We start from the raw sequence: 12,776 nt of genomic DNA, 5'->3' as shown, positions 1-12,776 counted from the left end.
GAACATAAACCCCCCAATGTATTTCATGTTCTTAAATTTCTCTGAGCAAATTAAGATAGTTTCCTTTGTAAAAGCAGCGAGTGTTGGAGGCAGGGAGCAGCTGGAGAGGAGCACCTCGGGCAGCTCGTGGCACGTGGGTCTGGCTGTGCCCCTGTGCCCCAGAGCCAGGCTGGGGCTGAGGGCTGCCCACCCTCCCTGGGGCTGGCTCAGCCGTGTGTGGGTGTCCCTGCCACCCTCTGCCAGCCCAGCCCTGGATCAGGGACCCTGGGGATGGCTGGTGGGACAGACCCGTCCTCTCCACAATCCCTGTGTGCTCTGTGCCTTGGGATGAAGATCTTACCCCACAGCTGGGCAAGCAGGGCTTGTTCTTCATGCCAAGGGGCTCTTCCAGCAGGGCAGCTGGACAGGAGGGTCCCTGGTGTGTCCCCAGTGTCACAGAGCCAGGTGCCCACGGCGTGCCCAGCAGCCGCACACAGGGAGGGAAGGTGGCAGTGTTCCTACCAGGGAGCTTTAACCTAATTCAGAGTTATTATTGTTGTGGTGCCAGGGGCTGCTATTTGGAATTTGAAGCATTGATTTATATTTAAAAAAACCAACCAACTCCTGTTCTTAAGTGCTGCCATTCGGGATCCAGCTGGCAGGACAAGAGATGTGAGCCTGTGCCCTTCCCAAATCCCATTGCTGTCCCCTGGCTCTCCCAACAAGGACATACATATATAAATATATATTTATATACATTTTCTGAGTTGACTTTGGGGTCTTTTTTTGAAAGGAGTAGAGGCTGGAGAAGTGAAAACAACCCCGGGCTGAGATGTGTAAGAGGCGTGTGACGAAATGTTTTCCAAAACTCTGAAATGGTGGCAGGGCAAAAATAGAAAACTAAACCCAGGGAGAAGCTGCTGAGGAGGGAGGGAGGAAGGGAAGGATCACTTACAGGCTTAGGCTGATGGTGGTAGGAAATGAAAAACAATTTTTGATTAAATATTCAGATGGAGCAGCTTGAAATTGCTCATAATTGAATTCTGGAGCCCTGGTCAGGGGTGGAAGGTGTCCCTGCCCACAGCAAGGGTTGGAAGAAGATCTTTAAGGTCCTTTACAACCCCAAACAGTCTTTGATTCTATATTTACACTTCACTGAAATGAATGGGTATTTTTTCAGGAAGAGCTGGAAGTTTCCTTTACATGCCAGTGCTGGCTTTAAGGCTCTCTGGGGTTTTTATTTCCTTTCCCTCATTCCCTCGGATAAAGTGGGTTTGTGTTTGGGTTGGAGGCAGGTCTGTGTGCCAGAGCAGGGCTGTGGCTGCTCCTGGGGGCTGTGACACAGGGCGGGGATGGCTGGGATATTGGGAAGGAATTCCTCCCTGGGAGATCAGGAAATCCCTGGCACAGGTGCCCAGAGCAGCTGGGGCTGCCCCTGGATCCCTGCAGTGCCCAAGGCCAGGCTGGACAGGGCTTGGAGCAGCCTGGGACAACAGTGGAAGGTGTCCCTGCCATGGCAGGGGTGGCACTGGATGAGTTTTAACATCCCTTCCAACCCAAACCAGCCTGGGATTCCTTTAAACTAAAGTGTGTGAGGGTTTTTTCACCCCCAGCCAGGCAGGGAGGTCTGAGGGGTGAAATCCAGGATCCTGTCCTGGTGTGTGTGGCCTTGCAAGCTTCCATATCCCAGAGAACAGCCATGGGGACCAGGGCACAGCCATGGGGACCAGGGCCCTGCTGTGCTGCAGAGGTGACACCTGAGGGTGACAGGGCCCTCGGTGGAGTCAGGTTCAATCAGCCATTCTTGCAGCTGTCTCCCTGGTAAAGACAGGCAGACCCAGATATGTGCTTTCAGGAAGCAAATTAAAAAAAAAATTAAAAAAGGAATTTATTTTGAAGTTTATTTTTCCGCTGTGCTGCCCTCTTGTGTTCCGTTTTGGAGGAAATGTCCTCCTAAGGCCATGGTAGGCAGGAGCCGGGTGGGAAAAGCAGTTTTCACCCAGCTGCAGGGTCAGTGTCTCGATGTTGGCACTGAAAATGCTTTTCCAGCCACCCCTGGGCAGGAGAGCACAGCAGGAGCGTGCTCAGGACTGTCAGTGTGGGGTGTTTGGGAGTGGGTTTGGTGGAAATGTGGCCTCTGGGCCCTTCTCACGCTCCTTTTCTTGCTGTCCCTCAGAAATCGTGCGGGCGATGACACACGTGATCAACCAGGGCATGGCCATGTACTGGGGCACGTCCCGCTGGAGCGCCATGGAGATCATGGTGAGGGGCTTGGGGATCATGGTGAGGGGCTTGGGGATCATGGTGAGGGGCCCAGGGGCCATGGTGAGGGGCATGGGGATCATGGTGAGGGGCCCAGGGGCCATGGTGAGGGGCTTGGGGATCATGGTGAGGGGCCCAGGGGCCATGGTGAGGGGCATGGGGATCATGGTGAGGGGCCCAGGGGCCATGGTGAGGGGCTTGGGGATCATGGTGGGGCCATGGAGACCATGGTGGGGGGCCTGGGGGCCATGGAGATCATGGTGAGGGGCCCATGGGGATCATGGTGGGGCCATAGAGACCATGGTGAGGGGCCTGGAGACCATGGTGGGGGGCCTGGGGGCCATGGAGATCATGGTGAGGGGCCTGGGGGCCATGGAGATCATGGTGAGGGGCCTGGGGGCCATGGAGATCATGGTGAGGGGCCCATGGGGATCATGGTGGGGCCATAGAGACCATGGTGAGGGGCCTGGAGACCATGGTGGGGGGCCTGGGGGCCATGGAGATCATGGTGAGGGGCCTGGGGGTCATGGTGCGGCCATGGAGATCACAGCATGGCAACCCTGGGCATACTGGGTTTCTCTCCATCCAGGCTTTCCACCTCAAATAATTTAAAATGCTGTCCCAGAACGAGCCCAGTGCTAATTAGGAGAAGATGGGCTGACGTGTGGGGGTGTGGGTGGTTTGTTTGGGTTTGTGTCACTTTGGTTTGACCAAAGTCCTTCAGTTTGCTATCACCCATGGCAGGGGGTGGAATGAGATGGGCTCTAAGGTCCAGGCTGTGAGTCCAGGAGATGCCAGGATTGCAGCATCCTGCTGTCCCCCTTGCCCTGGCCCTCTCCTGTACCCTCAGAGAGCGTGGCCTGGCGTGTCCTGCGGCCATTTCCATTTCCTGAAGGGTTTTCTCCCCGGTTCCCCTCTGCAGGAAGCCTACTCCGTGGCCAGGCAGTTCAACATGATCCCCCCCGTGTGTGAGCAGGCCGAGTACCATCTGTTCCAGAGGGAGAAGGTGGAGGTGCAGCTGCCAGAGCTGTACCACAAAATCGGTGAGGCTGAGCCTGCTGGGGCATTCCCAGGGAGAAATGGAGGCCAGCATGGCCTGGGGCTCTGGGTGGCACCAGTGACAAAGCCAAGCCTCTATCTAATAGTGACCCAAAAGAAAAACCAGCTTACTGTGCCTCTGATGAAGGATTGCTTAATATTATCTGCTAATAACTAAACTACATTAATGAACATATTAAGTATTAATTGGCTTGGCTGCTCCTTGCTCTCTGAGATTCATGTGGCCCATTAAGCGAAATAAATCCTTCGGGGCATCAGCAGCACATTCCTGCAGGACCAGCTGAGCATTGCTGCCTGTGGCAACAGAAACAAGCAATCAGTTTGCTCTTGGTTTTGTTTTTGAGTGAAAGCTGTATTTTTGCTGCAGCTCTGACCTGTCCCACTCCCCTCAAAGCCCTTTTTGTGTTCCCTCTGCAGGGGTGGGAGCAATGACCTGGTCACCCCTGGCCTGTGGGATCATCTCAGGGAAATACGGCAACGGGGTCCCTGAAAGCTCAAGGGCTTCACTCAAGGTATTTCTGGGGCACCTTTGAGTTGTGCTGCTTTTGTCAGGGCAGGAAAACAACAAAGGGGAAAGAAAGGGCTCCCTCGTGAGAAGGAGGGCTCTGCTTGCATGGATCAGCTCGGTTTCTCTGGCAACCACACTCCAAAGAGCAGCAGAATCTGGGTTAGAACCAGCCTAGGCTCCCCACGCAGGGAGCTCAGGGGGCTTGGGGCAGGTCTGGGGGCTGCAGGGGCCTGCTGAGGGGCATCACCATGAGCCAGGGGCTCTGTGGGGCTCCTCACTGATGTTAACCCTGGAATTTTAAGTTTAGAAAGGACCTCCAAGGTCACGGAGTCCAATCCTGAATGGATGCAGCTGCTGCCACTTGCAGCCCCCTGAACCATGTAGGTCCAACAGGCTTGAACATCGTTTCCCTGGGTGCCAGCCTGGGCCATGGGGGTGCTCAGCCCCCCAGTATCCCCCCAGAGACCCCCAGGCCAAGGGCAAACCCACTGAGCACCCATGGGCTGCTGGGGGCTGCCCTCTCTAACAGGTTTTGGCATTCTGGTGTCACCACAACTAATTGTGGTTTCTCCACAATTATCCTGATTTCATTCTTATTGGGGATTATGGGGTCCAAAAAGAAAGCTGGGGAGATTCCAGGTTCTGAAGTGAGAATAAAGCCAGAGAGCTGAGGACAACAGGAGACGTTCTGGTGCTGCCCTAATTGCCTTGGGTAGCCCAGCTTTGTGTTACTCAGCCCCCACGACCTTCTGTGCTGGACGTGGCTTTTCAAGTGCTGCTATTTATAGATATTTATAGATTATAATTACAAATCGCCTTAAACTCCCCACTTTGGAGGCTGCAAGCTGACAGCCTGATGTGCTGTGATTGCCCTGCAGTGCTACCAGTGGCTGAAGGAGAAGATCATCAGCGAGGAGGGCAGGAAGCAGCAGGGGAAGCTGAAGGACCTGTCCCCCATCGCCGAGCGCCTGGGCTGCACGCTGCCACAGCTGGCTGTTGGTGGGTGCCTCACAGCTGCCAAGGGCTAACACAGCAAATGTGCTCTCTTCCCACCGTGGCTTGGGCAGGGCCTGCAGCTGGAGATGTGTTTGTTGTTTAAAATGTGTGAAAAATTAATGATCCTGCAGTGGTTTGGGGTAGAAAGGAACTTAAAGCTCATTTTGTTCCAGCTCCTGACATGGGCAGGGACACCTTCCACTAGCCCAGGTTGCTCCAAACCTGTCCAGCCTGGCCTGGGACACTCCCAGGGATCCAGGGGGACCCACAGCTTCTCTGGGCAGCAATTAATTAAAACAGGATTGTTTCCAGCAGCAGCACCAGGCTGTGACTGACAGGGTCAGAGTGTCCTGGGCATCCCCACGGGTCCCAGCTCCCTGGTCCCCTGGACATCCCTCCCCCCATGAAGCCATCACCTTTGTGGTGCTGGGCTGGCAGACAAGAGAATGCTGTTCAAAATGAGATCTGGGCCTTTTTTGCTAATAATTATCCCTATGCTGCTGAGAGCTGAGGCTGGAAAATACCACATGTCTGTCAGAAAGGTGATCCCTGGTTCAACACCCCAGCAGTGCATCCTTGTGATGGGGAAAATCCAAACCCCACAGCCAGGAGAAGTGCTGGGACAGGGAGCAGGCTCAGGTGGGATCCTGGAAGATCTGTGGGGTTTGATATTTGATCTGTGCATCCTCCCCCGGGGTAGAGACAAAGAATGGGATTATTGCCAGGCAGAGACAGAGGCTCTGTCCAACACCAGGGACTGGAGCAAGGCCCTGTCAGCCCCCCTGTGTCCTGACCACCCTGTGCCTTTGTTCCCAGCATGGTGCCTGAGGAATGAGGGGGTGAGCTCTGTCCTCCTGGGATCCTCCAACCCCGAGCAGCTGATCGAGAACCTCGGAGCCATCCAGGTGAGTGCAGGGGGTGGCACCCCCAGACACCCCAGCCCTCAGCACCCCCCTTCTCTTGCTGACACTCGGGATTCTGTCTCAGCTCCATTCATGCGCCCTCATCAGGCCCATCCCTGCTGTCACCATGGCTTAGCACCTCCTGGGGCATTGCAGACATGTCCAGTGACACAAGGGTGGCATCAGCAGCTTTCATGCACCCGAAAATGCAAGTGAGTCCAGGGCATGTTGTGACAGATTCTGTGCTGTCACATGTCACCTGCACCCACCTCAATTCCCTGTTGTTTTTCCCCAGTCAGAGCTCCCTCTGCCTCTGCAGTCCTTGCCACCAGCTCGTGTCCCAGTGCAGCCAAGCAATATTCCACACACAAAGCTGAGACTTTGCTGTGATTCTCTCACTGAGTAAAGATCCTCCAGTGGTTTTTCCTTTAAGGGAGAAAGTTATTAGATGAATGCTTAATATCTGTCACACAAAAAGCCCAGAGGAAATGTACTTTGATAAAATCTAGGTTTCATTTTGGAACTATCTCGATTAAGCATCGCTTTCTTCCACCCCAGGTCCTTCCAAAGATGACATCCCATATTGTAAATGAAATAGATAATATCCTGGGCAACAAGCCCTACAGCAAGAAGGACTACAGATCCTAATGCAATGCATGAATTTCCTGGACTGCATGGTTTAGAAGTGCTCTGTACTCCAGTACAGCCCTGAATTACTCTCATGAGAATCATTCAGCACTTGCTGCTCGGTGTCTACTGTCACTGGATCCTTCGAGATGTGTGCTCTTGCTACTACTCTGCAGTGAATTTAAAAGCACAGTTGATCTCTCTTCTAACCAGGAATAACCTTGTATTTTCTTACCTTCTTGATCGAGTTCATTAATTTTTACTTTACTCTTTGCACCTCATGCTTGTGCTGTGACAAACACTTGTAAAGCAAAAAAAAAAAAAAAGAAAAAGAAAAAAAAAAGAAATAATTTATAACCTTCAGGTACTTGGTAATTAAAGAAGGATGTACAGATCTATTTTTTCAATGAAGAAAAGCCAGATACAACTTCAGGTTTTAATAAAACCATGTTTGGGAAATCTCAACTATAAAGTTTCTTCAGGTTAACAGATGGAAGGGGCAAGCTCAAACGTTGCTTTTTTATGCTGAATCTAAGCTCTAGGATTTCCTTGTAGTTGAATAAAGGCTGTGGGACAGAAAACTAGTTAGCAATTAGATAGTTCAGCTCCTAATTTTACAGCTGTTCCAGCTGTGGAGTGCTCCTGGAGCAGTGCTAGGAAGCCCAAACACGCATGTCAGGTTACTGAGCACGACAGCTCTGCAAAGTTCTACTTCTCCATAAACCTTAAGCCAAGAAAGCCATGATTAAATATTGGGTTTTGCATCTATAGAAACCTGCCTCTACTTCTGCCTGCTTGTAGACAGAGCTACTGCAAATTTCAATATTCAGGAGCTTTTAAGGATCTACATACTATAAATATATACAATATATAGCTGCTGAGAGCTGCAGGAACAATCAGGTATGTACTCCAAAAGGCTACACCTGCTTCCACTTGCTTTGGAACCGGGGATAAGTAAATGCACAGACACATTTTAAACAGATTTTTGTGAGCATTTACAGGAGTTGACAGGAAGAATTTATATCTGAATCTGCCCAGCTCAAGCCCACATTGTACCTTCCCAAGGATTTGCTCTGTACCATGCTCCTCTGATTTCAGTCTGTATTTCTCCCGTCCCTGCTGGGACACAGCTCTGTACAGTATTTGTAGGACCCCTGTACTCCCCCCTGCTGCACTCACCTGGGCCAGGTGAGCAGCTCCCCACACCCGAGTGCTCCCCTCCTGTATTTGAAGCTGTGGTGTGTGTAAATGACTCCTGCTGTACATGAGAAATGCAGTCTGACTGGAATTCTGCTTGGACACAATAAAAGCATTTTGTGCATCTACCCTGAGAGCTGCAGACCTGTTACTGACACTGGAGCTGCTCTAGGCCAGCAGGGCTCTCTGCTGAGCCCGGGGGTGATGTTCCACAGGGGACATTCCAGCCGTGCCCAGGAGGGACAGCAGGGAGCTGGGCTGGCCCCAAGGTGCTGCTGGCAGTCCCCAAGGAGCACAGCAGTCCCAGGTAAGGCCTGGCCTGGCCTGGCAGGGATGGATGGGATTTTGGAATTCCTGGGTCAGATGGGATTTTGGGAAGGAATTCCTGGCTGGGAGGGTGGGCAGGCCCTGGATGCCTGGCAGTGCCCCAGGCCTGGTTGGACACGGGGGTTGGAGCAGCCTGGGGCAGTGGGAGGTGTCCCTGCCATGGCAGGGGTGGCACTGGACGGGGTTTAAGCTCCTTTCTAAGCCATGTTCTGTGATTTGGCCTGGAATGAGCCCAGTGCAGCTGTCCCCAGCCTCCCCAGGTGACACTGGCCAGTCCACCTGGCCCTGCCCTGGGTACATCCCCAGTGCTGCATTACCACTAACTACTGTTAATTTTTACAGAGCTTCAACCATTTCACGGTTAACAGCTTTATTAATTTAATATAATTATCCTCCCAGTAACAGACTAATTCCTTTTCCTCCCCCTGGAGGTACAATTTAATGTTCTCTCTTCCCCTTCTCATGTACTTGGGAATCCAGTAATGTATTAAAACTAGATCAATTCCCAGCTTTAATTGAGGAGATGGCATTGTCCCTTACAGGCTCTGAGGGCAATGTGGGGCCAAGCAGCAGCCCTGCTTCAGGTTAACCCTCAGCACTAGACTAGAGAAATATAATTTCAGTGTTTTATAATGAATTTTTTATTTATCATTGCAGCTCGTAGTGGGGATTGCAAGGGAAAAACCAAACACTGCCTCTGAAAAAAAAAAAACCCAAACTGAAAAAGTGAACAAAAATCCAAAAGCCAACCAAAAAAAGGCCCAAACTTTTCTGTGAAAGCTCAAGATTAGGTTTTTTGCAGAACACATCCCACCCCACCCACCTGCTTTTGTTTCAGGCTGTCAGTGCTCAATGTTCCCTCTCCAGGAAAATTGTGACACGCTAAGCTCCAGGCCTCAGCAACTGTCAATACCAAAAAATCCCTAAGAGAAGATGAAAAGCTGGTAACAAAAGACTCAGTGAGCCGACAGTAATGGCAGAAGTGCTGCTCCCAAGCACTTTGCAGACAGCAGATTTCCTGGGGAATACACCTGCTAAAGCCCTGCCAGGAAAGTGAGTATAACATTGTCTGTTGAAGGGTTTCAGTTCAGCTCTGGGGGCTCTGAGAGCAACAGAGCAAAAACAGCAACATCAAAGTCCTGCTGCTCCCAGAGGAGCCAGCCTGGCTGAGCTGGGCTCTGGATTTTGGAGAGGGCTGTTAAAAATCTGCTTTATGTGAGCTAAATACTCAGCTAAAACCCATCAATTATATCCCTTATAAGAAGTGAGGCCAAGGAAAGGGAAACTGTCCAAGGCAGGCAGCAGCTTTAGGGAATGTGTCCTTCCAGTGCTGAATAGTCAGGCAGAAGGGATAAAGAAAAACCCATGTATTTTGAGAAAAAACAGTTAATTAAAGAGTATTTAACGACCAAAAGTACTTGAATTTGTCAGAAATAGAGCCATTACTGTCTCCTGCTCATCACATTCTCTCCATTTTACTCTATTTTCCATTTAATCTTATTGAAGCCAAGATTAGCAGGGTAATTGTTACATTAAATCTGATTTAAAAGTTTCTCTTTCTTCTCTCTTCAGGATCCCAAGTCTGTAATGGCAGGATCTGTAACTAGAATTCCATTAATATCAGTACAGTTTGCCATTTAAGTGAAGAGCTGCTCCAGTGATAGCCAGAAAATAAGGCACAGGATTGTCTGATAAACCCATTATTAAGAGCCAGCTAAAGCATTTTTGTTAAGCCGTGCAGGGAGACCGGCAGGGTTTTTATTTATTTACAACTTTGAAGATTAATTTAAAAGTAAGTGCATTCAAACCACTTCAAAAGTGTTTTCCTAGGAGATTCAGGCTTTGTCCTAACTCCACATTACTCAAAAATGAGGAGTGCTTCCAAGGAATATATTAGCTTGTAGATGTCTCCTCTCTTCTGGAAGCAGAAAGAGTTGACAAACCTAGATATGAAAATCCCTGTTTTTTTTTTTAAATGAAGAATGAAAATACAAGGAATCAAATGGCAAAAAAAAAGCTCCTTTTAATTACAAATTTTCAAGTTACAACGATAAATGGATTGTCCCCAGGGTGGAGCTGCAGAAAGATGATGTCTGCTCAGAGCTCACACACCCCACTCCCTCTCCCTGCTAAGTAAAAAAAAACTGAGTAACTCCAATATCAAACACCATGTAAAGATACCAAAAGTAAATACAATTCAACCGTTTTGGATTCAAACCCTCCCCACGTTTTCCTCATGCTAAAAAGCAAAAAATATTCCTATTCCACCCTTAGGCATTTTCATGGCAGCTGAAGCCTCTCTCAGGAACTGCTGAGGGTTTTGTGTCTACTTGGATCCTGTGGAGAGCAGAGCAATCAGTCCTGAGGAAGCACTGATAGAAAGGATGTAGTTTCTGTAGGGAACAGGTTAAGGAGTTGTCAAGATCTTTCTTTAGTATACAACATTTGGTAGGAGTTTTATGAAAAGGAAGGAATTGAAATGATCTTTGGAGTTTTAAAACTGGACTATTGCAAGCTGAAGCACAGCTTAAGAACTCACCTTCAGAATTAAGGCACCCATAAGGTTCAGCCTGTTCTCTTCAAAGTTTTATAAATACTGATCTTGAATTAACTTCCCCGTTGGCAAAACTAATATCCTTGAGGAACAAAACATTTTACTTGTGAGCTACTGGAGCTGAAGCATCCTGTCAGGGAAGAGCTCCAGGCAACCAACACTGACACAGTGTTTGCAGGAAAGTGAGCTGTGTCCTCACTCCAAAATCACAATGGAAATGGCAAAGCCAGGAGAATTCCTGTATACTGTCCAAGCCATATCCTTAAAACATCTCCTGTTCTAAGGGACTTTAATTGGGAGAGTTTTTTTTTCTTATTTTTGTTTCAACATTCTAAGCTGCTGTACTAACCATGAGCTGCAGGTGCCAACAGAGGAATGCCACAGCCCACAGGACAACCACAGCCAGGGGTGACAGCTAACAGGAGTGGGGCTCTGGGGCTTTCAGGGTGGGGATAAAGGATACACAGTGGGGTTGAAGTTCTTCAGCACGAAAAAGGAAGCGATGATAACCAGCACCAGAAAGAGGGTGTTGTTGTAGAAGATGGAGAAAGTTGTTGCTTCATAGTCTGCAACTTCATTTTTCTTCCACAGAATCCTAGGAGCAAGTGGAGATAAAATTTCAAATAGATTTAAATCAATGGATATCACAGAATCCTGGAATGGTTTGGGCAGGGAGGGGCCTTAAATCCCATCCCACTCCACTCCTGCCATGGCAGGGACACCTTCCCCTGTCCCAGGCTGCTCCAAGCCCTGTCCAGCCTGGCCTTGGGCACTGCCAGGGATGGGGATATCCTGGACACCCACAGATGAAGTGTGCAGTAGTTTTTCCAGAAGACAGAGAATTTGGCTCCCAAGCTCCCCTCCTGCATGGTCCCAGTGGGGATCCCTCTAACACCGAGTGCATCTGAGACCTCCCCTTGACAACTCACCTCTACAGGGCTTGAAGCTGAACCACGAGCTAGCCTGCAGCTGCTGCTTCCCAGAACACAGAAAAACAGGGACAAGCACAGACCCTACTGCCCCACCCAGAGCCTCAACGACATTTAAGGCACTCCTACAACACGAGAGAGAAGGAGGAGGACAGAGAGATCACCTTTCATCCTTCTCCTTGCGGGACATCTTCCTGTTGTCCGCCTCGGACAGCTTGCGAGTCACCTCCTTGGAAACAGCATCTTCTCTTTTCTGGGCTACTCTGTAAGTACCACCACTCATGTCACACTTCAGAAATGGAAAAACCCCACAGCCCAGCCCTGGCGTTACAGGAAGTTTTATGTGCAGTGAAGAATACAACCTAGCCAAGATACTCGACAGTTTTGTCAAGGTGAAGGGATAAGAATTAATAACAGCAATTACTAAAAGTAATATAATTCACATCCAATAACTAAAATAATTTACAATTTAAATATGATTTGTGGTGATACCCAGGGAGCATGATGGTGGTGGATTTACTATTTCCCCATACTCTTAGCTGGCAAGATTTGACTATAATTATAAGAGAACAAGAGAAACCAAGTAGGAGATACTTCTGTGCAAAATATTTTTTGAGTAACATTTCTTATTAATAAAAAACTACAGCCGTAAATGGCAGTTTTTTAAAATTATGAAATGATAAATTCAAAGAGGCATAAAACTTACTTGTGTTTGAGGACAAACTTGACATTTTTATACGCAAAAGCCACAAGATAGGTACTGATGAGGGTCATGACACTGTACAGGACTGCAGACTGAACAAGATCCATATGCCATATTCTCCAATAAAGCCCTTAAAAAAAAGGAAGAATTATATTTGAAGCAGTTTCTCTCCAAGCAAAACTCCCCATACTGGAAATCCATGCAGGATCTGAGCTCTGTAATTCCAGTCTCTGCCTGAGCAAAGCCAACTCCTTCAAAATCACTCGGGCGTCTTTCAACTGCATTGAAAGTACTTGGGAAGGAGCTGTGTGAGAGCACGGCCGAGCCTGCGGGCAGCGCTGCGGCGCTGACACGTCAGTGATGCTGCCCTGCCGGCCGGAACCGCGAACAGACACGGCTGGAACCGGGATCTGACAGGGCTGGAACCGCCACCCGACACGGCTTGGAACCGGGACCCGACACTGCTCGGAGCCAGGATCCGCCTGGGCTCGGAGCAGCAGCCCCGGATCCGCCGCGGGCAGCGGGACAGAGCCCGCCTCGGGCGGTGAGGAGCCCTGATCCCTCTCCCCAACCTCCAGACCCCCTCAGGGTTGCTGATCCCCCTCTTCCACGGTATTCTGCTCCCCACACGGCTGCTGATCCCCGTCTTCCAGGGCATTTTGCTCCCCCCAGGGCTGCTGATCCCCCTCTCCCCTCAGAGCCCGCCGCTCCCCTCACGGCTGGCGCCCCCCCC

At 49.9% G+C, this 12,776-nt stretch overlaps 2 protein-coding genes across 3 annotated transcripts in view; one reads left to right on the top strand and one right to left on the bottom strand.

The window, feature by feature from the left end:
- KCNAB1 (potassium voltage-gated channel subfamily A member regulatory beta subunit 1) overlaps positions 1 to 7,657 on the top strand; it is a 41,387-nt gene extending 33,730 nt beyond the window's left edge. For both annotated transcript variants that reach the window (XM_005419059.2, XM_031055483.1), the window contains 6 exons: positions 2,156 to 2,241; positions 3,164 to 3,284; positions 3,718 to 3,812; positions 4,687 to 4,807; positions 5,621 to 5,709; positions 6,265 to 7,657. In XM_005419059.2, coding sequence (XP_005419116.1) covers positions 2,156 to 2,241; positions 3,164 to 3,284; positions 3,718 to 3,812; positions 4,687 to 4,807; positions 5,621 to 5,709; positions 6,265 to 6,354 — 602 coding nt within the window. In that variant the 3' untranslated portion in view covers positions 6,355 to 7,657. The remainder of the gene's footprint in view (positions 1 to 2,155; positions 2,242 to 3,163; positions 3,285 to 3,717; positions 3,813 to 4,686; positions 4,808 to 5,620; positions 5,710 to 6,264) is intronic.
- A 2,198-nt stretch (positions 7,658 to 9,855) lies between these two features.
- SSR3 (signal sequence receptor subunit 3) lies at positions 9,856 to 12,192 on the bottom strand. The gene is made up of 4 exons (XM_005419058.3): positions 12,047 to 12,192; positions 11,505 to 11,603; positions 10,875 to 11,006; positions 9,856 to 10,250 (listed from the first exon to the last, which is right to left on the bottom strand). The coding sequence occupies exons 1-4, from the start codon at positions 12,148 to 12,150 to the stop codon at positions 10,184 to 10,186; spliced, it is 402 nt and encodes a 133-aa protein (XP_005419115.1). The 5' UTR covers positions 12,151 to 12,192; the 3' UTR covers positions 9,856 to 10,183.
- Between the last annotated feature and the right edge of the window lie 584 nt (positions 12,193 to 12,776).

The sequence above is a fragment of the Geospiza fortis genome, unplaced genomic scaffold (genome assembly GCF_000277835.1).
Source record: "Geospiza fortis unplaced genomic scaffold, GeoFor_1.0 scaffold172, whole genome shotgun sequence".
In the NCBI taxonomy this organism is placed as follows: Eukaryota; Metazoa; Chordata; class Aves; order Passeriformes; family Thraupidae; genus Geospiza; species Geospiza fortis.
This window is presented reverse-complemented; position numbering and strand designations above follow the sequence as displayed.

Bases quoted from the DNA above. Each gene is read 5' to 3' on its own strand.
- SSR3 (XM_005419058.3), bottom strand. From the start codon at position 12,150: ATGGATCTTGTTCAGTCTGCAGTCCTGTACAGTGTCATGACCCTCATC. The intron at 11,007-11,504 runs GTGATCTCTCTG...ACTTGCTCCTAG, and splicing joins CGCAAGGAGAAGGATGAAAG to GATTCTGTGGAAGAAAAATG. The intron at 10,251-10,874 runs GTATCCTTTATC...TGTTCCCTACAG, and splicing joins AAGAACTTCAACCCCACTGT to AAACTACATCCTTTCTATCA.